The 27,707-nt window shown below is 43.6% G+C and overlaps 2 protein-coding genes across 9 annotated transcripts in view; one reads left to right on the forward strand and one right to left on the reverse strand.

Moving 5' to 3' along the window:
• The window catches only part of LOC139574797 (protocadherin Fat 2-like), a 74,810-nt gene extending 67,948 nt beyond the window's left edge, over positions 1-6,862 (forward strand). The window contains exons 24-28 of the mRNA XM_071399681.1: positions 1,502-2,018; positions 2,609-2,762; positions 3,213-3,312; positions 4,142-4,583; positions 5,150-6,862. Coding sequence (XP_071255782.1) covers positions 1,502-2,018; positions 2,609-2,762; positions 3,213-3,312; positions 4,142-4,583; positions 5,150-5,670 — 1,734 coding nt within the window. The 3' untranslated portion in view covers positions 5,671-6,862. The remainder of the gene's footprint in view (positions 1-1,501; positions 2,019-2,608; positions 2,763-3,212; positions 3,313-4,141; positions 4,584-5,149) is intronic.
• Positions 6,863-11,490: 4,628 nt separating this feature from the next.
• LOC139574798 (proton-coupled amino acid transporter 1-like) overlaps positions 11,491-27,707 on the reverse strand; it is a 46,401-nt gene continuing 30,184 nt past the window's right edge. For all 8 annotated transcript variants that reach the window (XM_071399684.1, XM_071399682.1, XM_071399688.1 and 5 more), the window contains 2 exons: positions 23,124-23,293; positions 11,491-15,348 (listed from right to left, as the gene is read on the reverse strand). In XM_071399684.1, coding sequence (XP_071255785.1) covers positions 15,074-15,348; positions 23,124-23,293 — 445 coding nt within the window. In that variant the 3' untranslated portion in view covers positions 11,491-15,073. The remainder of the gene's footprint in view (positions 15,349-23,123; positions 23,294-27,707) is intronic.

The raw sequence follows: 27,707 nt of genomic DNA on the forward strand, positions 1-27,707 counted from the left end.
GTTGGAACAGCTGAGATGGTGATAATGTCAGGTTGGAACAGCTGAAATGGTGATAATGTCAGGTTGGAACAGCTGAGATGGCGATAATGTTGGGTTGGAATAAGCTGAGATGGTGATAATGTCGGGTTGGAACAGCTGAGATGGTGATAATGTCGGGTTGGAATAAGCTGAGATGGTGATAATGTTGGGTTGGAACAGCTGAGATGGTGATAATGCCAGGTTAGAACAGCTGAGATGGTGATAATGCCAGGTTAGAACAGCTGAGATGGTGATAATGTTGGGTTGGAACAGCTGAGATGGTGATAATGCCAGGTTAGAACAGCTGAGATGGTGATAATGCCAGGTTAGAACAGCTGAGATGGTGATAATGTTGGGTTGGAACAGCTGAGGTGGTGATAATGTCATGTTGGAATAAGCTGCGATAGTGATAATGTTGGTGATAATGGTGATCATGTCGGGTTGGAACAGCTGAGATGGTGATCATGTCGGGTTGGATGATGCCGTGGATGGTCTTGATGTTTGAAATGACCTAACAAGCTGCCTGTCTTCATAAACTACAGGTCAATAAAAAATGCAACCCCTGAAATAAAATGTGGTGTTCCACAGGGATCGAGTCTTGGACCTCTACTATTGCTAGTTTATACTAATGATCTGCCAAATGTATCAAACTTAAATTAAATGTAATGTAATAAATGTATCACTAGTCACTTTAAGCAATGCCATTTTATATCATGTTTACATACCCTACATTTCTCATATATATATATATATATATATATATATGAGAAATGTGTGTATATATATATATATATATATATATATACTGTACTTTATATTATCTACTGCATCTTGCCTATGCCGCACGGCCATCGCTCATCCATATATTTATATGTACATATTCTTATTCATTCCTTTACACTTGTGTGTATAAGGTAGTTGTTGTGAAATTGTTAGATTACTTGTTAGATATTACTCGGAACTAGAAGCACAAGCATTTCGCTACACCCGCATTAACATCTGCTAACCATGTGTATGTGACCAATACAAATTTGATTTGATTTGATGTGTTGTGTTCTCTTCCACTGTCTCTACTTCAGACTGGTGGGGACTCTGAGGAATAAAAGTTTACCAACAGTGAACACTGTTATATTATCTTTCACAGCTGATGGATAGTTTTATCAGTGTGTATATAAGCAGAGTTCTACAATCTTCCACAGCTGATGGGCAGGAAGTTTGGTATTTTGTATTTTATAAGGATCTTCATTCGCTGTTCCAACAGCAGCAGCTACTCTTCCTGGGGTCCACACAAAACCTGAAACATGCCATAATACAGAACATTAATAGACAAGAACAGATCAAGAACAACCTTTTTTAAAGGTTCATGTAAAGTAAAGTTGATGTTTATGTAAAATATATACTGTCTTAGGTGTGTCTACAGTGTTAGGATGAGCAGTGTTCTGTACGTTTGTGCTTATGTGTTCTCTTCTGTTGTCTCCCACAGCTGATGGGTGGAGAGTTGAGGTTCATGTACCTCTGTGGCAACACGCTCCCGGGTTCCCTGCATGTCCACGCAGCCCCAGTGGTGTCAGACGGGCGGTGGCACCACGTCCTTCTGGAGGTCAACGGTACCATCCTCAGACTCACCCTGGACCACATTTACTCAGCCCAGGTCGTCCTCTCTAAACCCTGCCATCTGATGCAGCCCCATGGGGCTCTGATCCTCGCTGGCCCCCCTGGTCCTGGTTCTTCTCCCACCACCACCCCCACCACCACCACCACCACCTCTACAGAGACCCAGGCCAGGGCCCAGACCCAGGCACAAGGCTTGGTGGGCTGCCTGGAGGGTATGGAGCTGAATGGGGAGCCCATCAGGACAGAAGAGAATAAGGAGTGGAATGGTCCTGGGAGGAGGAGGGTGTTTGGGGTCTACCAGTGCTGTGTCAACCAGGTCAGGATGAACAGCTGTGACAGTAACCCCTGTCTGAATGGAGGAACCTGTGAGGAGGAATCAAATGGAGGTCAGTTTCCTAACCTTGGCATACTGTATCACGCCCCAATAGTGTCAACCTCTACAAACAACACAAATAGCATACTGTAAGCCTCTACCCACAACATTCAAGGTAGCAACAAAGCCTACAGGTTTAGAGAAAACGTCACTGTTGTTTATGGATATTAGTTCTGAGATGTAACTATACTTATGGCATATTGTCTAGTATCCCTTCAACAACATCTGATTTTTCCATCTGCGAGGGTGGACATTTAATCACCAATATGAAAATAGCATGTTGGTCAAACTAGTGTTTGAATAGATTGGAGGAGTCATCTAGTCTATAAAATATTATCATAATTGTTCTACAAGGAAGTTGAAACTAGAGTAGTGAGGTGCAAACTGAATAACCAGACCTCACGACAACTGGATGGAACCAAACTGTCTATACAAAACTCTCTACCGTATATTCCACTTTTTGAAATAGTTTGTATCCTATCCTTCATTAGCATCCCTCTGTTGTTACTGAGAGAGTAAGAGAACTGTCATGGTGTTCTAGAACTTTGGCCATCTTCAGTAGGCTGATCTCTCTTCCTGTTTATATGCTGGTTTGCCCTCCAGGGTTCCACTGCAGCTGTCCGGAGTCCTTCCATGGCCCCCACTGTGAGCTGGACAGCAACCCCTGTGCCTCCCAGCCCTGTGCCCACGGTGGGGTGTGTGTGCCAAAGAGTCAAGGTTACATCTGCAACTGCCAACTGAATATGGCTGGAATCAGGTATGTCTATCTCTCACATAGCTGTCCCTCCCATCTCTGCAGCCTCGGTATAAACACAATGTTAGTTTTCCCCCCACACTTTGCTCCGATGATGACGTCAAGAAATCATCTTCATTTACAATGGAATTAGTGTTCACATGTCTAGGACAAAAAGACCCGTACACTATTATGCTTCTAATTCCACATTTTATTAAATGACAAATAGTGTTCACGTTTCTCTCATCTTTAAGACCTCTCCACCTACCAAGTAGTACAGTTGTTCTGATTCTTTTTGGTTAGTCATGGAAAATGTTACCCATGGTAATGCTCCTAGTTTCATTGGCTCAGGGGATGATTAAGCATAATTCTGTTGTTTGTCCTCTTTCCTTCCTTGGAAATGGAACTAAAAGCAAAATGCCTAATTTTGGTTCTCTGCAAGATAATGGACAATAAAGTATTCTTCTTCTTTAGGTGTCAGAGCCTAATTGACAGATGCTCTCCCAACCCGTGTCAAGGAGGGTATGACTGTACCTTCTCTGGGGGCTCCATCCACTGCAACGCTCTGCCCCAGGTATTGTACCATGCTAAACTACAGTACTCATAATGCTCGGTGTAACATATCTGGTTTTAGTAGGTGTAGGGTGAAGTTGCCCTAGACCAGGGGTGTCAAACTCTGCAGGTTTTTTGGTTTTTCCTTTCAATTAAGACTAAGACAACCAGGTGCGGGGAGTTCCTTACTAATTAGTGACCTTAATTCATCAACCAAGTGCAAGGGAGGAGCAAAAACACATAGACACTCGACCCTCCATGGAATGAGTTTGACACCTGAGCCCTAGACGCTGATTTTGGGTCAGTTTGGCATTTTTCCAGTAATGGTAAGGTTAGAATTGGGGGAGCGGAAGCTGATCCTAGATCTGTACCTAGAGGAAACTTCAGCCCTGGAGTGTTTTATTAAAGCCAGGGCCGGCTCCAGGCATAAACAACGGAGGTGGACGCTTAGGGCCCCAGGGTCATTAGGGGGCCTACAACCCATATATACAGTCAGGTCTCAAACTTCTTGTTGAGAGTTAGAATAGTACGACACAAATTTGATTGCGCATCAGCAGTTTTTCTCTTGTTATGTCAGTCACTGACAGTCTCAACTAGCCATGTCAGCTAACAATTTTTAGATTGGTAAGTTAGTCTAGCCAGTTACTTGTAGTCATGAATACCAACAGGGCACGTGCCCAGTGGCCCTGACCTCCAGGGGGGGCTCAATTGATTTTGTTAGTCATTCAGATATCATTTACATTGCATAAGTCATGGCAAAATGGATAGAACTGCAGAACTTTGGGGGGGGGGGGCTGGCCCAACCTTAACTAAAACTAACCAAAAGGTGTCCCATCTTTCCATCAATACAGCTGTCCACTGGGCTGGGCTACATCGAGATCGTGGAGATCTGCGCCAGCTTGACAGGGGTTTTCTTCCTGGTCGGTGTTTTCGTCTGCGTCCGCAAACGCTACGTCCAACAGAAGAAGAAGCCTCTCTGTGTTCAGGACTCCAACGGTTACTTCCAACCCAGTCTGGCCAAATCCATGATGGCGAACACTCCAGAGGTCAGCCAAATAGAGATGAGCACGCTGATAGGTTCTGGTAACGACCTGGATAACAGTCCCTTCAGATCTCTGAAGCCTCGCAGCCAGATGGACCTGGGGCTGGGGTCCCAGGTAAGCCTAAGGGCCGGGAAGCAGAAGCCACAGGGGCCTGTGGTGTGTAGTGTGGCCCCCAACCTCCCTCCTACACCTTCATCCATCTCTGACAATGAGTCCATCAGGAAACACCACTGGGATCAGGACTATGAAGGTGAGTTCAATTAATAATCAGAGTAGATGATAGCTGTCTGAGTTTTTAATTTATTGATGACTGTGGTAGTAGCTTACCCGACATGCCGTGCCGGTCTTCACTTTATCCAAAAATAAGTGACAGCATTTAATTGACTTGACAGATGAGACACCCAAAAGGACAAGTGTCTGAAGGTGAATGATCTGGAGATGAGGACATAACAAAGCATTATTCATATTATACTCCTTCTCACTTTGTCCTTTAGATCAGAACAATGGAGGTTACTCATCCATTCATGAATGTAATCCATTATCAGTTGTGATACATACAAAGCGTGTGGCGGTGAGAAATAGTTTGGTCAGGCAGGCAATTCCTGCATAGGATAAGTTACCAATGTGTTGAATTTGAGTAGGTTTTTCGTCACGCAGAGGTTAGAATAACTTACTTACTGTATAACGAAATTAAGGACTTATAACGAAAAGGATACTTTTAACATTGATGTGACAATCATCTGAAAACAAAAAGGCGTTTATACTGAAGGACTATAGTGAATGATACTGTATTACTCTCTTCTCCCTGCCGTTCAGTCTACCCTGCTGATCCTGACTATTACGGTCGACCCAGCCCTGCGGTCCAAGAGTATCCCCAGGTGCAGGAGTTTCCCCAGTTCGACATTGTAGAGGACACCTACGGCTCTGTGACCGCATCAATAGACTCACGTAGAAACTCTCGCTTCAGCGGATTCCCGTTTCCCCTGGAGCGCTCTGACCGCCGCGCTCCCTTACCGCCCTGCTACAGTAACCAGAACCTGGATGACTTCCTGGGGCCTGACGGTCTTCCATTACCCATCTCTCAGTGCCCCAACGAGTACACTGCCATCAGTTACTATCCGACGCAACATGCACAAAGCATGGACAATGTGTCGTCGGGCTACCGGCGCCTCAGCATGCGCCTCAGCGTTGCCACGCCGTCCTACGCTGAGTGTAACGCTCCTCCTCCTCCCCCTCCGTCCCAGCAGGCTAGGCATGCAGGACGGAACTCTCGCTGCTACAACGGGTCTGACATGGTGGGCAGCGACTATGGAAGCTGTGAGGAGGTCATGTTCTAGAATGTTTTAGAGTGTTCTAGTCTAGAACCCAGTGAAACTAAGTGAGAGTTGCAGATACACTGTTCCCTAACAGAGGTCTCTTTAAGGGAGAGACTGCAACGTTCTAGGAAAGATTTGAGTCTTGAACATTCTATGATGTGAATTAATTACATTCTCTCCAGTCAATTCTTAGAATGTCTCCATAGAATGTGATTCTAAGTGGGCTTGACATTGGGTAGAGTAAATGAAAGAGTCCCTCACATTTTCTTCCTCAGGGTTAAACAGTATTACGGGATGTTTATCTGAAACTATGACAACAAGGTCTCGCAAACAAAGGTGTGCTGAACTAAACACTGCAGCAACCATCAAACGCTCACTCATCTAGACCACTCTCTGAGGGAGAGGGACTGGCTTTGTATAAAACACAATTCCTATAAAGTATGAATATGTCTACAAGTCATGCAGAAAATAGCTACATTTCGTACAATAATAACCATATAACCAAAAAGTTGTTGCATACAGTAATACAGTTCCTATGTATGACCTCACCATTCAGTACAGTATGTATGTAGTCATATGAGTTGCGTCTCAAATGGCACCCTGTTCCCTACAGGCCCTGGTCAAAAGGAGGGCACTACATAGGGAATAGGGTACGATTTGAGACGTAGTCATAAGTGACAAAATAATGAAGGGGACTGGATCCTAACAGTAAGAAGAAATCCATATTTAATGAATAAATGGATCATAAATACACATACATATTATGTGTGTTTGTCATAAAACAGATTGTCTATTCAATATAACTTTTATCCCTGATATTGCCAATTGTGTAAATAGTGCATAGTGTGGAAGTATTCAGACATTTATGCCCCCCCCCCAAAAAATGTTTTATCGGAGTTGTAACGGTTGATGGTATTCTTTTGTAATAAGTATTTTGAGTCCGAACACGTCCAGGGAATTATGGGAAAATTACTGAATTCAAAGTGATATCATGATATCCCAATGTGTTTATATGTGCTGTGTATGTGTGTGCTAGTCCAATGAGTTAACATGTGTTTTTGTGTGTATTATTTTTGTATCAATGTGGGGTGTATGAACCCCATGTTTTGAAGTTGTTTCTCTGTGAGAGATTTTAAATCATGTAGTATTGCCAATTTGTTTTCAACACTGTAATCGCGCCATGAATAAAATAGGATCTTATATTATTAACAAAGTATATGTTCTCAGTATTGATTGTAATACTTGTATGTGTAATGCGCCGATGCTGTTGGATTGACATCTATAACGGCTATAACATGTACATGCAATACCAGCGGTGACCACAAGGAGACACAATTTGATCACATTGGTAGAATAAAACTCCCTTCTCATTCACACATGTATAATTTTACAAAACAATTTCCCTTTGTGAAGACCAGATATTTTTCCAACATTAAGCCTACTCAGAGTAACAGCTCCATGGTAATGTCACTCTCTAGGAAACTGACATCATCATTTAGATGGGGTGGCAGGGTAGCCTAGTGGTTAGACCGGTGGACTAGCAACCGAAAGGTTGCAAGTTCAAATCCCTGAGCTGACAAGGTTCAAATCTGTCGTTCTGCCCCTGAACAGACAGTTCCTAGGCCGTCATTGATAGAATTTGTTATTAACTGACAAGCCTAGTTAAATAAAAATAAAAAGATGGTGGATTGAGATGTCTCCATGTTCTGTACAAGGGAGGGGGACTCATAAGTTAATACTTCTCATCAGAACTAATGGATGTACATATACATAACTAGAAAAGGGTCAGGAGGCAGAGAGATGAACAAAGATTATTGAGAGATGTGCTGGACAAGATCCATCCCTTGTCAGTTGCACCAACCGTGCAGATGAATGCTCAGTTAGAAGACATCTCTCTACTGCAGCTGAAACTCTGACTGAAACACTGAGCCAGTGTTTCAGATGGCATGTTCATTATGCATTACAGAATAAAACAAAGCATGATCTCAAGAACTAGACGTAACATAGTAACAACCAAATTAGTATGATATGTTACATTTGGTATGGTTACATAAAAACAGAAGGTTACTTAAGGCAAAAAATGAAAGTAGGGTGGTTGGAAAGGGGTGGGCGTATATACCGTAAACGTCTGGCAAACCAAAGGTTGTGTGTTTGAATCTTATCACGGACAACTTGAGCATGTTAGCTAATTATCCACTTTGCAATTACTACTTAGAATGTTAGCTAACCATTCCCTTAATAACCCTTTAACCTAACCCCTACACAGTGAACTACTTTTGAGCATAGGGTGCCATTTGGGATGCATGTTTGATTACACCAGCGGTTACACCAAAATAGGGGCAGCATCATTTACAAGGACATACAGGGGATTTTACACCAAAATAGGGCCAGCATCATTTACAAGGACATACAGGGGATTTTTACACCAAAATAGGGCCAGCATCATTTACAAGGACATACAGGGGATTTTTACACCAAAATAGGGCCAGCATCATTTACAAGGACATACAGGGGTTTTTACACCAAAATAGGGCCAGCATCATTAACAAGGACATACAGGGGATTTTACACCAAAATAGGGTGTCGTGGTAATTTCCTGTATTACTCAATAAAGAGAGAGAGAGCCAACCACACACACACGTCAGAGTTATATTATAAAATCCATCTTTAATATATATGAGCTTCACCAAAGCCCTTTTTTGATTCTCAGATCAATTCAGTGTCTATAACTGAATTCTCTGAGAGTGCTTACAAAACAATTCTTAGTTTCATTTATAGCCAAGATACACCCCTTTCAACTTACAAAGAATCCTTTACCCGAAAGAGGAGTATCCCATAGCTAGACAGCTATAAATCATCGTTCAGTTCGGTCTCCTAAGACGAGGTTTCAATCTCATGCTTTTTACACCAAAATAGGGTGTAAAATCATCACTGTCTACCAAAACATTACCTCATCCAATGGCATATATCAATTGTCAATCCTAGATACTCCCAAACCTGGACAAACTCACTGAAGACAGTGAGCCTCTTAGGTCATATACCAGATCAAGATAAGGGCAACCTCAGAGGGGACATACAATGGTTCCAAACACTGCCTTACTCCTTCCCCCCATGAGAAAAGTAGGGAGTGACTGGCGTACAGACATTGTATGAGATAACTAACTGGTTCCCCATTAATAACTCCATCCCGTCACATGGTTTAGGAATAGTTACAGACACGTTCCCATAAGAAAACAATGTTCCATTCTGTCCTCCTCCCCTTCTGATATTCTACATAGCACCACATGGTTTAACAGATACATTGACATATGAAGACAAGCCTGACCTCTCCCCTCTCTAGGCCCCAAGTGACTAAGCCCTATCTCAGAAAGGGAAAATGCAACTACCCACAGTATCTCACAAGCATATGATGAAAATAATATCTTATCTATGTTACCTAACTAATTATGATTCAGACACGACAAGGGGCAGCATCATTTACAAGGACATACAGGGGGTTTTACACCAAAATAGGGTCAGCATCATTTACAAGGACATACATGGTATTTTCAAGTCATGCGTGAACAAAGTGCATTATAAATGAGCTGGTGTGCACTGTAAAGAAGACAGGGATGTATACAGTATACACACCCTGCCTGCCTGGACACATCCAAGGACTCAGATGTATTGATGTATTAATGAATGCCTGCAGTAACTGCACTGGTTAGTGTCATGACTATACTGAACAAAAATATACATTTCAAAGATTTTACTGAGTTACAGTTCATATAAGGAAATCAGTTAATTGAAACAAGTTCATTAGAACCCTAATGTATGGATTTTACACGACTGGGAAAACAGATATGCATCTGTAAAGTCACAGATACGTTTAAAAAAAGCATAGATCAGAAAACCAGTCAGTATTTGGTGTGCACCATTTACCTCATGCAGCGCGAGAAAAAGAAATTGCAGCCCAAATAGATGCTTCACAGAGTAACAGACACTTCTCAACATCAGCTGTTCAGAGGGTGACTGTGTTAAAATCAGGCCTTCATGGTTGAATTGCTGCAAAGAAACCACTACTAAAGGACACCAATGATAAGAAGAGACTTGCTTGGGCCAAGAAACACGAGCAATGGACATTAGACCGGTGGAAATCTGTCCTTTGGTGTGATGAGTCCAAATTTGAGATTTTTGGTTCCAACCGCCGTGTCTTTGTGAGAGACAGAGTAGGTGAACGGATAATCTCCACGTTTTCTTTCAGTGTAGAGCAGGGATCATCAATCAACGGGGGCCCGGAACATACAGTTGGAAGTCGGAAGTTTACATACATTTAGGTTGGAGTCATTTAAACTCATTTTCAGCCACTCCACAAATTTCTTGTTAACAAACTACAGTTTTGGCAAGTCAGTTAGGACATCTACTTTGTGCATGACAAGTAATTTTTCCAACAATTGTTTACAGGCATATTAGTTCACTGTATCAAAATCCCAGTGGGTCAGAAGTTTACATACACTAAGTTGACTGCCTTTAAACAGCTTGGAAAATTCCATAAAATTATGTCATTGCTTTAGAAGCTTCTGATAGGCTAATTGACATCATTTGAGGCCCACCTTCGAACTCAGTGCCTATTTGCTTTTTTCATTTCTTCAGTGCCTCTTTGCTTGACATCATGGGAAAATCAAAAGAAATCAGCGAAGACCTCAGAAAAAAAATTGTAGACCACCACAAGTCTGGTTCATCCTTGGGAGCAATTTCCAAACACCTGAAGGTACCACGTTCATCTGTACAAACAATAGTACAGATGATTTCATGAGAAGAAAAATTATGTGGATATATTGAAGCAACATCAAGACATCAGTCAGGAAGTTAAAGCTTGAAAGCAAATGGGTCTTCCAAATGGACAATGACCCCAAGCATACGTCCAAAGTTGTGGCAAAATGGCTTAAGAACAACAAAGTCAAGGTATTGGAGTGGCCATCACAAAGCCCTGACCTCAATCCTATAGAAAAATTGTGGGCAGACCTGAAAAAGCATGTGTGAGTAAGGAGGCCTACAAACCTGACTCGGTTACACCAGCTCTGTCAGGAGGAATGGGCCAAAATTCACCCAACTTATTGTGGGAAGCTTGTGGAAGGCTACCCGAAACGTTTGACCCAAGTTAAACAATTTAAAGGCAATGCTACCAAATACTAATTGAGTGCATGTACACTTCTGATCCACTGGGAATGTGATGAAAGAAATAAAAGCTGAAATAAATCATTCTCTCGACTATTATTCTGACATTTCACATTCTTAAAATAAAGTGGTGATCCTAACTGACCTAAAACAGGGATTTTTTTACTTGGATTAAATGTCAGGAATTGTAAAAAACTGAGTTTCAATGTATTTGGCTAAGGTGTATGTAAACTTCCGACTTCAACTGTAATTACAAAATAATTTGTAGACTGCAAATTGACCACAAGAAGCCCAAACACGTTTGACTAAAACAAAATTATTTCAAACCTAGCTTACATTTGTATACAATCAGATGTCGCTCTATTATGCGTGGGAATACTTGGGAACATATTTCTTAAAAATCACTTGGAGCTGATTTCCAACAAGGAAAAAGTTTAAAAAATAAAAAAGTTTTTTGCTCCGAAAACTTGGGGGGCCAAATAAAACCACCGCCAGTTGGGGAACCCTGGTGTAGCACCTATAGATAAGTTAAAGAAGAAGTCACCCCAAACCACTCTCTCCATGGCACTCAACAGCTCAGTCAAAACAGGATAATTAAACAGAAAGCATACTTAGAAGTCCAAACAACTTAAGTGGAGAGCATTTCAGACAGTGAGAGCATTTCAGAGAGGAAATATGCAAATATTTTATACGCACTCGTTTTTATTTTTTGCTGAAATTACAGTACATTCAGTGACTCAAAATGTACAATATTACTCTGGCTTAACATACATCTGTAAAAAACCCAAGACAAGCTGTGATGATAGTTGAGATATTCATGATATGCAAATATTACCATTAAAAGACATTTAAAAAAAAGTATAATAAACATGTACCTTTATTTAACTAGGCAAGTCAGTTAAGAACAAAATCTTATTTACAATGACGGCCCACTGGGAAACAGTGGGTTAACTGCCTTGTTCAGGGGCAGAATGACAGATTTTTACCTTGTCAGCTCGGAGATTCAATCTAGCAACCTTTCGGTTACTGGCCCAACGCTCTAACCACTAGGCTACCTGCCGCCCCTACACTCTAACCACTAGGCTACCTGCCGCCGCTACACTCTAACCACTAGGCTACCTGCCGCCCCTACACTCTAACCACTAGGCTACCTGCCGCCCCTACACTCTAACCACTAGGCTACCTGCCGCCCCTACACTCTAACCACTAGGCTACCTGCCGCCCCTACACTCTAACCACTAGGCTACCTGCCTCTAACCACTGACATGCTCCGGTACTTTGGCGAGTAGTACTTTCTTCTTTTTTTTTACTCCCACTTTGGGCTGGATGTGTCAATGTGTAGTTCATACATGCATCATCTATGAGCAGAATTACTGTTTTATCTCTATTAAAAATAAAATCCCTAGCTTGAAAGCGACTGTTTTCTGGAACCTATGCAGCGCCATTTTCCCTACATTTACCTCCACGTGGGCCAGCCCCGTAGCAATTACAGTTTCAGCCCCTCGCCATTTGAGTGACAGCTATCAAGATACACACAGTAGAGTGAGGGAGCGAGAGCAATGATGTGGTGGACATACGTCGTAGTACACCACTTTCGGGGGCCTACTTTTGTCCAGAACTACTGGCTAACAAGTACGCAAAAGTACCGGAGAAGATCTTTAAGTGAGTTCTATATGATGGGTAACCTCCAAGTCATCCCCTTGTAATTAATTTCTAGAGAGACATCAGACTAGTGAACGAGACTGACTACATCCCAAATGCCACCCTATTCCCTATTATAGTGCACTACATTTGACAAGGGCCCATAGGAGGGAATAGGTTGCCATTTGGGACGGAACCGTATGATGAGTACAATTTTTATGTAAACATCAGAATTCCCGTCAACACCACAACAAGCAACAAAAATGCACACGTATAATTTCCAGAAGTGAGAACTTCTTTCATTTAGGCTGTAATGAAATTTTTAAAAAATGATTAAAAAAATATAATGACACGTTCATGATCACGACAAAAAGACCCCTTATTAAATGTTCAGCAGTATTTCTCACGGGAAATTCAGAATACTATATTTGATTTACAATAAAGTGCCAACTCAACAATAGTTCAAACCTGCCATTATTCAAAGCTAGTATAACTTCCAGAATTGTTAACTTTTTCCCATTTAAACATATTTTTTTTTACATGTTCAAGATCACGAAAAAAGACCCCTTATAAAATGTTCAGCAGTATTTTCTCATGGGAAATTCAGAATACTATATTTCAGCAACAATAAAGTGCAAACTCAACAATAGTTCAAACCTGCCATTACTCAAGGCTAGTCGAAGAGAGCAACTATCAGTTAAGTTCTCCCAATGCCATGTGACATCACCATGATATCCAACCCACTGTTAATCTGGGTCCACTCAGTCCAACCCAGTCTAATCTGGGCCCACTCAGTCCAACCCAGTCTAACCTGGGCCCACTCAGCCCAACCCAGTCTAATCTGGGCCCCCTCAGCCCAACCCAGTCTAACCTGGGCCCACTCAGCCCAACCCAGTCTAATCTGGGCCCCCTCAGCCCAACCCAGTCTAATCTGGGCCCCCTCAGCCCAACCCAGTCTAAACTGGGCCCACTCAGTCCAACCCAGTCTAAACTGGGCCCACCCAGTCCAACACAGTCTAATCTGGGCCCACTCAGCCCAACACAGTCTAATCTGGGCCCACTCAGCCCAACCCAGTCTAAACTGGGCCCACTCAGTCCAACCCAGTCTAAACTGGGCCCACTCAGCCCAACCCAGTCTAATCTGGGCCCACTCAGCCCAACACAGTCTAATCTGGGCCCACTCAGCCCAACCCAGTCTAAACTGGGCCCACTCAGTCCAACCCAGTCTAAACTGGGCCCACTCAGCCCAACCCAGTCTAATCTGGGCCCCCTCAGTCTAAAAACCGTTGGTACAACCGAGACAAGTGATAAAACAAATGAAATAGTTGTGATATCTGGAAGAATAGTAAGATGAATAAATCCAGTGTCCAACTTGAGACAAATGTAAGAAATGAAAATGCCAACATAAATAACATCAACTGAGAACTAACAAAATGGTATTAGCTCTACAATAATACACATTGTTTTGTATTTTCTCTTTACAGTCCCTCAAGTCCATCAATATTACAGTAGGTGATCTAGTCAGCTTGCCTTAAAAATGTAAATGAAGCTTTACCTTTTAAAAACAAAAAAAGGTGAACTTTCAACTATTTCATCTCGTCTCTAAATGTAGTCAATCAGTAAACGGTATTCAACGGTCATTGTCATAGCTACATGTACAGCAGTAATGACGCCGGTGATCATCAGACTACAGGTTGTTGTTTACAGGTTGTTGTTTACAGGTTGTTCTGAGTCTTATTAAACACGGTCAGTCATTTACCATTCTATTGGAAATAGTCTAGTCACGCTGTGGTTAAAACACACATCTTCCTCTTTTGTAAAGGCCTATAGAATGAAGATATCATTCAAAAATGGCACTTAATAATATCATTTAAATAACAGTTAACTCGGTGGTTCGAGCGCCGAATGCTGACTGGCTGAAAGCCGTGGTATATCAGACCGTATACCACGGGTATGAAAAAATATGTATTTTTACTGCTCTAATTACATTGGTAACCAGCACACAAGTGCCTTATTTCTTAATTTGATCACTTAAATAACTTAAATAAACCACTCCCAGGATGTTTTAACAAGAAATGTTACGAGAATGCGATTGCTCAATATTCAATGATTTGGTTAAATTATTCAACATAAAATTATAAAACATGTAAGACAGAAGGTACGCTTGCGGCATAGCAGAGTTTAAAATATAAAAGTATGTAATAAAATTAAGAAGTTAAAAACATCGAAGCTCATGAGGCACAGAGAGAATGACGCTCGTGTCAGAAGAAGAATATGTTCTCTACTTGGCTATACAGCTACTGTAGAAAATAGTTGATTTACACTTATATTCCATTAATTGTTCCACAGCGACCAATAACCACAACAGTAAGCAGACCCACAATATCAATAAATGTGTAATCAATGGACAATGGAGCAAGTGAGAAAAACAAAACATGTCTGAAGCCAGGGTGAGGACTTCTGGGTTTGATTGTTTGACAGCAGTGGAGGCTGGTGTCACCTTAAATCGAAGGAAGGTACCATCCATTCTAGAATGAACCTGTCCTCAGATTTCTCCACCCACCAGCCTCCACTGTTTGCCAGACCAACCACTGTCAAGATATCCTCCTCTTCCTCACTAGATCTCTCATTGGACGTGGAAGAAGGTCACATCCAGATTGTCATGTCTGCCGTTGCGTTTAATGATCTCTGTGATGGATATATAGGTGCCGGTGATGAAGCCGATGAAGCCGATGACAGAGATCAGGGTGTTCTTGACGATGACCCAGGGAGACAGACCTTCGTTGTGGTAGGTGAGGATCTGGAGAAGTGGAGGGAAGATGAGAGCCAGGAAACTGCTGCTGATGGACCCCACTAAAGAGATGACCAGATCCAGCTGGGGGATCAATATGGCCAGGACACCTGGGGAGAGAGGTTGGAATAATACTGTGAAATTGTGAAAATGATAACGCCCCTTTAGTGTAAAAGCTGTTTGAAAAGACTGTCTGATATTTCAGCCTGTTTTGGTTGGATGGAGTTTTGGGCTTCCATGGTGACATCACCATTCAGTGAATTAGTTAGACTAATAAGAAAGAGTTCCAAATCTCTCTGCCAATAACAGCTCATTTTTAGTTTTCCCCTCGCCCTTTAAACCACTCCCAGACAATCCTAGCAAAATTCTTGCTTGAGAAATTGCTCTTTGCTAAGAAGCTATTTTTGTTTATTTTTGACCATTTTATTAAACAAATCACAGTAAGGTACTTAATTATTACCCACAAATGATTCGATGTTGAGATAAAACAGCTGCATTAGACCTTTAAAGTCTGTTGTATAAGAAGGGACTTGAAACCACATGAGGCTTTCCAAGCAATCGAACAAGACAAATTGTCGATGGAGGATAGGCTGACTAGGTTGATGTACTTAGTGTTGGCCTAGTTGTTGGTGGTAATGCACCTTAAAGTTGTTTGTCAACCACCATATAAAGTCCAAAGAAGAAGAAGCCTGAAGGAGGAGAGATTACTAGAAACTTGGTTTACCCTTTTTTCTGTGGATGAATTCTCAGAGTATAAAACCTGGTGCATTTTCAGGTAAAATAACAACCCAATGTTTATATCCCAAATTAATATAGTTGGTTAAGAGTTTGTTTTGATATTTCAACCTGCGTGTCCTGATCGTGTCTGGTGTGGGTGGACAAAATCAACATGAGCGCGCCGGGTCTAGTCAGCATGTTAACCTACCAGATTCAAATTTCACCAAATATGTTGTGTTCCCACAATCGAGTAAACAGCTTTATGAATGTCTCCGTCTATAGAACACATATTGTAAACATAATTTGAACTCCACATATATTTTGGAATTTCTGGTCATTATTGACAACTGCTAATCAATATCCAAAACCAGCACACAATTTTTATTTGGAGTGTTCACACTGCACTGAGTGCACACAAATTGTTGACCAAGTGTGAAAACACCCTAAAACCTTTTTGCCTAGTTAATTTCAGTAAAAACAACAAGAAACTGTAATCACAGAGAAAGTGCCCTAAACACAATGTCAAAACAGTTGCTGAAGCAAAACTACGGGAAAAAAATAATAAATACTATGTTTGAACTAGGAACCAGAAATAATAGTTCTGTTGGGTGAAATCTGTGACCAGGATAAGCAGCACTGGCTTATGTCACGGCTCCAAATGACACCATACAAAACAGAGACACGGCCTTCACATTCTGCAGGGTGCCAATAACCCAACGGGATTGCTCTTCTAAATCAAAACTCTCAAAAGGGAGAGGAAGAATAAATCAAACATGTTCACTGCGCAGCGCTCGCTTATTGCCTAGTTTAATGAATAAATCAATATAGATTTATTGTGAAACCATGATTTGAAATAATTGCAAGTACACATTTTGGGTACTATGGGTAGAACAGAAAAGACACAGGCAGAAACAGTTTGAATGAGGTTCAGAGCCAGGTTAACTTGGTATTTTTATTTATATACAGTGGGGAAAACAAGTATTTGATACACTGCCGATTTTCCTACTTACAAAGCATGTAGAGGTCTGTAATTTTTATCATAGGTACAAAAATCCAGAATATCACATGATTTTTAAGTAATTAATTTGCATTTTATTGCATGACATAAGTATTTGATACATCAGAAAAGCAGAACTCAATATTTGGTACAGAAACCTTTGTTTGCAATTACAGAGATCATACGTTTCCTGTAGTTCTTGACCAGGTTTGCACACACTGCAGCAGGGATTTCGGCCCACTCCTCCATACAGACCTTCTCCAGATCCTTCAGGTTTCGGGGCTGGCGCTGGGCAATACGGACTTTCAGCTCCCTCCAAAGATTTTCTATTGGGTTCAGGTCTGGAGACTGGCTAGGCCACTCCAGGACCTTGAGACGCTTCTTACGAAGCATCTGAGTAGGGTAGCTGTAGAAAAGGGATTGTTTTTGTCTCTATTTTTGTCTCATCAGACCACATGACCTTCTCCCATTCCTCCTCTGGATCATCCAGATGGTCATTGGCAAACTTCAGACGGGCCTGGACATGCGCTGGCTTGAGCAGGGGGACCTTGCGTGCAATGCAGGATTTTAATCCATGACGGCGTAGTGTGTTACTAATGGTTTTCTTTGAGACTGTGGTCCCAGCTCTCTTCAGGTCATTGACCAGGTCCTGCCGTGTAGTTCTGGGCTGATCCCTCACCTTCCTCATGATCATTGATGCCCTACGAGGTGAGATCTTGCATGGAGCCCAAGACCGAGGGTGATTGACCGTTATCTTGAACTTCTTCCATTTTCTAATAATTGCACCAACAGTTGTTGCCTTCTCACCAAGCTGCTTGCCTATTGTCCTGTAGCCCATCCCAGCCTTGTGCAGGTCTACAATTTTATCCCTGATGTCCTTACACAGCTCTCTGGTCTTGGCCATTGTGGAGAGGTTGGAGTCTGTTTGATTGAGTGTGTGGACAGGTGTCTTTTATACAGGTAATGACTTCAAACGGGTGCAGTTAATACAGGTAATGAGTGGAGAACAGGAGGGCTTCTTAAAGAAAAACTAACAGGTCTGTGAGAGCCGGAATTCTTACTGGTTGGTAGGTTATCAAATACTTACGTTATGCAATAAAATGCAAATGAATTACTTAAAAATCATACAATGTGTTTCTGGATTTTTGTTTTAGATTCCGTCTCTCACAGTTGAAGTGTACCTATGATAAAAATGACAGACCTCTACATGCTTTGTAAGTAGGAAAACCTGCAAAATCGGCAGTGTATCAAATACTTGTTCTCCCCACTGTATGTATTTATAGTAGAGCCTTACATTCTCATTTTCTCTCAACAGGCTGTAGTCAGGTTTATTCACAATCCCTTTTCTACAGCTACCCTACTCATTACCATGGCTGAGAGAGAAAGAGCTCCCATGGCTGAGAGAGAGAGAGCTCCCATGGCTGAGAGAGAGAGAGCTCCCATGGCTGAGAGAGAGAGAGCTCCCATGGCTGAGAGAGAGAGAGCTCCCATGGCTGAGAGAGAGAGAGCTCCCATGGCTGAGAGAGAGAGAGCTCCCATGGCTGAGAGAGAGAGAGCTCCCATGGCTGAGAAAGAGAGGAGAAGAGAATAGCACCCAAGCAGAAGTGAAAAATCAGTCCAGGTTGCTTGCAATATGCACAATTTTTCAAATGCAGATACATTCTCTAAAATGGACAAACAAGCGCCACCCACTAATCATAGTATCATCAATGGACACATGGACAGTAAATGCTTTTGAGAAGTACCCAACCAGCACAACTGGTTTTTAGAAATTTTATCGCATGTATGTCACATTTACATAAGTGTTCAGACTCTTTACTCAGTACTTTGTTGAAGCACCTTTGGCAGCGATTACAGCCTCGAGTCTTCTTGGGTATGACGCTACAAGCTTAGCACACCGTATTTGGGGAGATTCTCCCATTCTTCTCTGCAGATCCTCTGAAGCTCTGTCAGGTTGGATGGGGAGCGTCGCTGCACAGCTATTTTCAGGTCTCTCCAGAGAGGTTCGATCGGGTTCAAGTCCGTGCTCTGGCTGGACCACTCAACGACATTCAGAGACTTGTCCCGCAGCCACTCCTGCGTTGTCTTGGCTGTGTGCTTAGTGTCGTTGTCCTGTTGGAAGTTGAACCTTCGCCTCCAGTCTGAGGTCATGAGTACCCAACCAACACAACATATCATTTTCATCAGATCAGATGCACTGCTATTACTGACAACCTCAACATAGGAATGTCCATCCACAGCAGAACTGAAAACACACACTAGATAGGTCATTGGAGGGGCCTTCACCCTTTTCTCCCTGTATTCTCTGAACCTTCAGAGACCTTCCGTGTTCTTTAAACCCAGGTGTCACTGAGTTTGGGGTACTTTCTCTTTGTGAGATAGGAACAGGTGACAAATGAGGGGTTGGGTTTGAGAACAGAGGGTCTTGTTGCTCTGTAAGGCGGTGACAAGGTGAGTATGTCTGTGTGGACAATATCCTCCTCAGGCGGGTCGACCAGGCCCAGGATGGCAGTACACCCCTCTGGTCTCGTGTTATGGCTCTCTGCCCCTGTACTCGCAGACAAGGTAGAGGACTTAGGAGGCTCACGCAACTTCCTCTCCTGTTTCCATCAACAGACACGCTAGCCTCATCATCCTGAGGCCTGTTCCACAGACAGGTTTAGTACCCTGGGAATCATCGCTTTCCTTTTTTACAACTTATCCATTTGTTCGTTCATTTAAAAATGTGATGAACCACCTTGTTTCAAATCAGAAAAGATCCCTTCAAACGTCTGCTAGCAGCACTACTTTGGCTGAGGCCTACAAACTCCAGCCATTTTGGACAACAGAATAGCTTTAAGACATTGTGCATTAGTTGACAGCAGAACACATGAGGGATCACTGGTGGGGTCCAGTCCCACTGCTAGTGAGGTCCAGTCCCACTGCTAGTGGGGTCCAGTCCCACTGCTAGTGGTGGTGGGGTCCAGTCCCACTGCTAGTGGTGGTGGGGTCCAGTCCGACTGCTAGTGGTGGTGGGGTCCAGTCCGGCTGCTAGTGGGGTCCAGTCCGGCTGCTAGTGGGGTCCAGTCCCGCTGCTAGTGGGGTCCAGTCCCGCTGCTAGTGGGGTCCAGTCCCGCTGCTAGTGGGGTCCAGTCCCGCTGCTAGTGGGGTCCAGTCCCGCTGCTAGTGGGGTCCAGTCCCGCTGCTAGTGGGGTCCAGTCCCGCTGCTAGTGGGGTCCAGTCCGACTGCTAGTGGTGGAGGGGTCCAGTCCGGCTGCTAGTGGTGGCGGGGTCCAGTCCGCCTGCTAGTGGTGGCGGGGTCCAGTCCGGCTGCTAGTGGTGGCGGGGTCCAGTCCGGCTGCTAGTGGTGGCGGGGTCCAGTGGTGGGGTCCAGTCCGGCTGCTAGTGGGGTCCAGTCCCGCTGCTGGTGGGGTCCAGTCCGGCTGCTAGTGGTGGTGGGGTCCAGTCCGGCTGCTAGTGGTGGTGGGGTCCAGTCCGGCTGCTAGTGGTGGTGGGGTCCAGTCCGGCTGCTAGTGGTGGTGGGGTCCAGTCCGGCTGCTAGTGGTGGTGGGGTCCAGTCCGGCTGCTAGTTGGGTCCAGTCCCGCTGCTGGTGGGGTCCAGTCCCGCTGCTGGTGGGGTCCAGTCCCGCTGCTGGTGGGGTCCAGTCCCGCTGCTGGTGGGGTCCAGTCCCGCTGCTAGTGGTGGTGGGGTCCAGTCCCGCTGCTGGTGGGGTCCAGCTGCCCAGTCCCGCTGCTAGTGGTGGTGGGGTCCAGTGGTGGTGGGGTCCAGTCCCACTGCTAGTGGTGGTGGGGTCCAGTCCGACTGCTAGTGGTGGTGGGGTCCAGTCCGACTGCTAGTGGTGGTGGGGTCCAGTCCGACTGCTAGTGGTGGTGGGGTCCAGTCCCGCTGCTAGTGGGGTCCAGTCCCGCTGCTAGTGGTGGCGTGCCACTGGCACCCTGTGCTCTTCACAGATGAAAGCAGGTTCACACTGAGCACATGAGACAGAGTCTGGAGACGCCGTGGAGAACGTTTTGCTGCCTGCAACATCCTCCAGTATGACCGGTTTGGCGGTGGGTCAGTCATGGTGTGGGGTGGCATTTCTTTGTGGGGCCGCACAGCCCTCCATGTGCTCGCCAGAGGTAGCCTGACTGCCATTAGGTACCGAGATGAGATCCTCAGAGCCCTTGTGAGACCATATGCTGACACATGCACATTTGTGGCCTGCTGGAGGTCATTTTGCAGGGCTCTGGCAGTGCTCCTCCTTGCACAAAGGCGGAGGTAGCGGTCCTGCTGCTGGGTTGTTGCCCTCCTACGGCCTCCTCCACGTCTCCTGATGTACTGGCCTGTCTCCTGGTAGCGCCTCCATGCATGTGAAATTTATTGTCAATCAGTGTTGCTTCCTAAGTGGACAGTTTGATTTCACAGAAGTGTGATTGACTTGGAGTTACATTGTGTTGTTTAAGTGTTCCCTTTATTTTTTTGAGCAGTAATATATATATATATATATATATATATATTACAACTGTGCAGCAGGCCGTAGGAGGCCACAAATGTGCATGTGTCAGCATATGGTCTCACAAGGGCTGTGCGCCCCCCCATATATATATATATATATACACACACACACCACATTTACATATGTATTCAGACCCTTTATTCAGTACTCAGTTGAGTCTTCTTGGGTATGACGCTACAAGCTTGGCACACCGTATTTGGGAAGATTCTCCCATTCTTCTTTGCAGAACCTCTCAAGATCTGTCCGGTTAGATGGGGAGCATTGCTGCACAGTTATTTTCAGGTCTCTCCAGAGAGGTTTGATCGGGTTCAAGTCTGTGCTCTGGCTGGACCACTCAAGGACATTTAGAGACGTGTCACGAAGCCACTCCTGCGTTGTATTGTCTGTGTGCTTATAGGGTCGTTGTCCTGTTGGAAGGTGAACCTTCGCCTCAGTTGGAGGTCCTGAGCGCACTGGAGCAGGTTTTCATCAAGGATCTCTGTACTTTGCCTCGATCCTGACTAGTCTTCCAGTCCCTGCCGCTGAAAAACATCCCAACAGCATGATGCTTAACCATAGGGATGGTACCAGCATTCCTCCAGAAGTGACGCTTGGCATTCAGGCCAAACAGTTCAATCTTGGTTTCACCAGACCAGAGAATCTTGTTTCTCATGGTCTAAGAGTCTTTAGATGCCTTTTGGCAAACTCCAAACGGGCTGTCATGTGGCTTTTACTGAGGAGTGGCTTCCGCCTGGCCACTATCATAAAGGCCTGATTGGTGGAGTGCTGCTTGTCCTTCTGGAAGGTTCTCCCATCTCCACAGAGGTACTTTAGAGCTCTGTCAGAGTGACCATCGCATTCTTGGTTACGTCCCTGACCAAGGCCCTTCTCTCCCGATTGCTCAGTTTGGCCTGTCGGCCAGCTCTAGGAAGAGTCTTGGTGGTTCAAAACTCCTTCCATTTAAGAATGATGGAGGCCAAATTTTTGCAAATTTATTAAAAACAAAAATATCTTATTTACATAAGTATTCAGATGCTTTGCTACGAGACTCGAAGTTGAGCTCAGGTGAATCCTGTTTCCATTGATCATCCTTGAGATGTTTCTACAACTTGGAGTCCACCTGTGGTAAATTCAATTGATTGGACATGATTTAGAAAAACACACACCTGTCTATTTAAAGGTCCCACAGTTGACAGTGCATGTCAGAGCAAAAACCAAGACATGAGGTCAAAGGAATTGTCCGTAGAGCTCAGAGACAGGATTGTTTCTAGGCACAGATCTGGGGAAGGGTAGCCAAAAAATGTCTGCAGCATTGAAGGTCCCCAACAACACAGTGGCCTTAAATGGAAGAAGTTTGGAACCACCAATACTCTTCCTAGAGCTGGCCACCAGGCCGAACTGAGCAATGCCAAGGGACTTCCCACTGACTAGGGCAGGGGTCGGCAACAGCCAGGGGTCAGCAATCTCTTATTGGGCTTAGTTTTGGTCAATTTGCAGTTTTCAAATTATTCTATAATTATGTTCAGGCGACTATCCGCGCCGACAAAAATTGTCCCTACTACCCCCGGCATAGGGGCTTGAGACTTCAGTCAGAGTCACAGGTGAAGTGATGTTTTCAGACTAGTCAGATGCAATACTACACACTGAGGCGTTGGGGATGGTAGACTGCCCTGGGGGCGTCAGACGTCATACTCACAGGTGAAGAAGACGAGCGCAGTGCGAATCAGAAGATCAACAGGGAGTTTCCATCTCTCTGAGACACGGGACACCGCCGGAGGAATCAGGATCTCAGCTGGCACGTAGAACTGAAGGGCAAAGGTGATGTAGATACCGAAACAGTAGAGCAGTTTTACAATCTGATACATCCTAGATAGAGACAGAGAGAGAGAGACAGACAGGGAGAGAGACAGCGAGAGAGACACAGGTTAAAGTCAAAGACAGACACACAGCCACCATGGTTGTGAGCTGTAATTTCTCCGATGTTTTTTTTTTTTTAACAATACAAAACATACAAATGACAACATCATCACACCTTCTCAGACCCACCTGCTCACACCCCCATCTCCATCACATGGCCTCAAACTGCACCATTTTGTTTCTCTGTCACCCACACACTTTCAACATTTAGATAATAAAAGCATTTGACCTTTCCATCGTGTTAATGATGGAGGATTGGTTGATATCCAGTTTAAGAATATGTTTTTCAAGATGATTGACAAGAACAGTATCATCCAACCCATCGATTGCACCTTCATATGCCATGTCTTGAAATATGCAGACAGACGGATTAAAATGACGTTTCCATTTTAATACGTCTGACAGCCAACTTTTTAACTCCGCCCATAACTTTTGGACTTCATCAATTCCCAGAAGGCATGGGTTATTACAAACTAATGAAAAATGTACCTGGTAATCTAATTTAATTTACTACGGGCCTAAGATGAATGTTTTTTATATTTCTATATGATCAACCCATAAATAATCTAGACCAAAAGGATCTCAAATCCAGGGCAGCCCAACCCTCTTCCTGGAGATCTACTGTCCTGTGGGTTTACAGTCCAACCCTCTTCCTGGATGTCTACTGTCCTGTGGGTTTACAGTCCAACCCTCTTCCTGGATGTCTACTGTCCTGTGGGTTTACAGTCCAACCCTCTTCCTGGATGTCTACTGTCCGATGGGTTTTCAGTCCAACCCTCTTCCTGGAGATCTACCGTCCTGTGGGTTTTCAGTCTAACCCTAATTTAACACACCTGATTCTACTAATTAGCTGCTTAACAAGACCTTAATTAACTAGCTGAATCAGATTAGCTAAATTAGGGTTGAACTGAAAACCTACAGGACAGTAGATCTCCAGGAAGAGGGTTGGGCAGCCCTGTTTTAAATAATCTAGACCAACAGGATGTCTTGAATAATCTAGACCAACAGGATGTCTTGAATAATCTAGACCAACAGGATGTCTTGAATAATCTTTTGACAATGATTTTACATGAGGCCTAATTCACATGATATACCTAAAATACTTACATCCACTAGGCTAATAAATAATCACATGTTCCTTTTGATAATTTAACGAACCTCTATCATGTTATTTCAAGTTACACATTTGAAGGGCATGCAAAAGCAATTTAGAGTTGTTGAACGAGAATGTTGCTATAACGGTAATATTAAATCAAAACTCCTCTTTCAACCGGCATAATACTGTATGATTCAGTGCAATGTCTACCACATAATACTGTATGGTTACCGCAATGTCTACCACATAATACTGTATGGTTACTGCAATGTAGTTACTTATTTTTATAACTAAAATGCTTTAACAAAATTAAAAATCAGACCACCAGATGACAACAGCTCACTTGACAAGAATAAAGTTAGACATTTATAACTCAATATAACAAACCTGGATTTGCCCTGACGAAAACACATGAACCCTCTACAAATAAGTCAATGTATTATAATCCACATAGTAAACAAAACAACCTTACAATAGGTCATGATATATATACTGTATGTCCAATAGAAAGAAGAAAACAGTTCTTGTTCATCATCTTTGCGTTTTCCTTACTAAAAGAACGATAACAAAGACTAGACAGCGCAGATGTGCTCAAAGACGCCCTCTAGTGTTTCAAAGGAGCATTAAACAGCAAGATATGCGACTCACCGAAGCACAGCACACCTCACACTGTACTACAGTATGACTGGACTTTTAAGAAGAAGAACCATATTTAGTAATAGTTAACGCTACAGCATTTTGTCAATGATACATCACGCAGACAGAGAAATAGACGGTGGTTACAATCCTATGCATTTTTGACAGCTGCAACTCAAGTTGGGAGTGAACCCCTGAATGACACTAATGTAGTCTGATATGAGTGAACCCCTGAATAGCACTAATGTAGTCTGATATGAATGAACCCCTGAATGACACTAATGTAGTCTGATATGAATGAACCCCTGAATGACACTAATGTAGTCTGATATGAATGAACCCCTGAATGACACTAATGTAGTCTGATATGAATGAACCCCTGAATGACACTAATGTAGTCTGATATGAATGAACCCCTGAATGACACTAATGTAGTCTGATATGAATGAACCCCTGAATGACACTAATGTAGTCTGATATGAATGAACCCCTGAATGACACTAATGTAGTCTGATATGAATGAACCCCTGAATGACACTAATGTAGTCTGATATGAATGAACCCCTGAATGACACTAATGTAGTCTGATATGAATGAACCCCTGAATGACACTAATGTAGTCTGATATGAATGAACCCCTGAATGACACTAATGTAGTCTGATATGAATGAACCCCTGAATGACACTAATGTAGTCTGATATGAATGAACCCCTGAATGACACTAATGTAGTCTGATATGAATGAACCCCTGAATGACACTAATGTAGTCTGATATGAATGAACCCCTGACTGACACTAATGTAGTCTGATATGAATGAACCCCTGAATGACACTAATGTAGTCTGATATGAATGGCCACAAGTCAGTGATTGAGGAAACTAATGCTGCAGCTTTTTTCCTATCAAGTCTGGTTTGCATGAGGCTAAACAAACAGCTCATCATTTTCTGCCACTTTCCTACAGGCACATGACCTGCTGACCTGGCTAGATCCATTTAACATCCAATCAATTCCACTGATCAGTCAGCTCACTGAAAAACAGGGGTCAGAAAAAGGTACCGACACTCATTGTTTCTCTCTCATTGTTTTCCCAGAACATTGAGTCATTGCTTTCCATAATGACCAGGTAAAAAGAGTCTCCAGTCAGTCTATAGATGGTCAGAACCGAAGGTACCAGTCTATAGATGGTCAGAACAGAAGGTACCAGTCTATAGATGGTCAGAACAGAAGGTACCAGTCTATAGATGGTCAGAACAGAAGGTATCAGTCTATAGATGGTCAGAACAGAAGGTATCAGTCTATAGATGGTCAGAACAGAAGGTATCAGTCTATAGATGGTCAGAACAGAAGGTATCAGTCTATAGATGGTCAGAACAGAAGGTATCAGTCTATAGATGGTCAGAACAGAAGGTATCAGTCTATAGATGGTCAGAACAGAAGGTATCAGTCTATAGATAGTCAGAACAGAAGGTGTCAGTCTATAGATAGTCAGAACAGAAGGTGTCAGTCTATAGATGGTCAGAACAGAAGGTGTCAGTCTATAGATGGTCAGAACAGAAGGTACCAGTCTATAGATAGTCAGAACAGAAAGTACCAGTCTATAGATAGTCAGAACAGAAGGTGTCAGTCTATAGATAGTCAGAACAGAAGGTGTCAGTCTATAGATAGTCAGAACAGAAGGTACCAGTCTATAGATAGTCAGAACAGAAGGTACCAGTCTATAGATAGTCAGAACAGAAGGTACCAGTCTATAGATAGTCAGAACAGAAGGTACCAGTCTATAGATAGTCAGAACAGAAGGGAGTGTGTAAGTGTTTGGCCCCTATCCTATCCTGCAATGCTAGCCCTATTGACAGCTGACCTCACTGGTCTCTTTCATGCTGCCTCCCTCTGTTCAATCGGTTCCTTCTGCCTCTACCCGACTGTGCGTCTAAATGAGCAGCTTATGACGACAAAACAAGCAAACAATCACACAAATATTCTAAACTTGGACTTAGGGCCACAGCAGAGAGAGAGCGAGGATCCTATTTAGGGCCACAGCAAAGAGAGAGCGAGGATCCTATTTAGGGCCACAGCAGAGAGAGAGCGAGGATCCTATTTAGGGCCACAGCAGAGAGAGAGCGAGGATCCTATTTAGGGCCACAGCAGAGAGAGAGCGAGGATCCTATTTAGGGCCACAGCAAAGAGAGAGCGAGGATCCTATTTAGGGCCACAGCAAAGAGAGAGCGAGGATCCTATTTAGGGCCACAGCAGAGAGAGAGCGAGGATCCTATTTAGGGCCACAGCAAAGAGAGAGCGAGGATCCTATTTAGGGCCACAGTAGAGAGAGAGCGAGGATCCTATTTAGGGCCACAGCAAAGAGAGAGCGAGGATCCTATTTAGGGCCACAGCAAAGAGAGAGCGAGGATCCTATTTAGGGCCACAGCAAAGAGAGAGCGAGGATCCTATTTAGGGCCACAGCAGAGAGAGAGCGAGGATCCTATTTAGGGCCACAGCAGAGAGAGAGCGAGGATCCTATTTAGGGCCACAGCAGAGAGAGAGCGAGGATCCTATTTAGGGCCACAGCAAAGAGAGAGCGAGGATCCTATTTAGGGCCACAGCAGAGAGAGAGCGAGGATCCTATTTAGGGCCA

This window comes from Salvelinus alpinus, chromosome 4 (genome assembly GCF_045679555.1).
Source record: "Salvelinus alpinus chromosome 4, SLU_Salpinus.1, whole genome shotgun sequence".
Taxonomy (NCBI): Eukaryota; Metazoa; Chordata; class Actinopteri; order Salmoniformes; family Salmonidae; genus Salvelinus; species Salvelinus alpinus.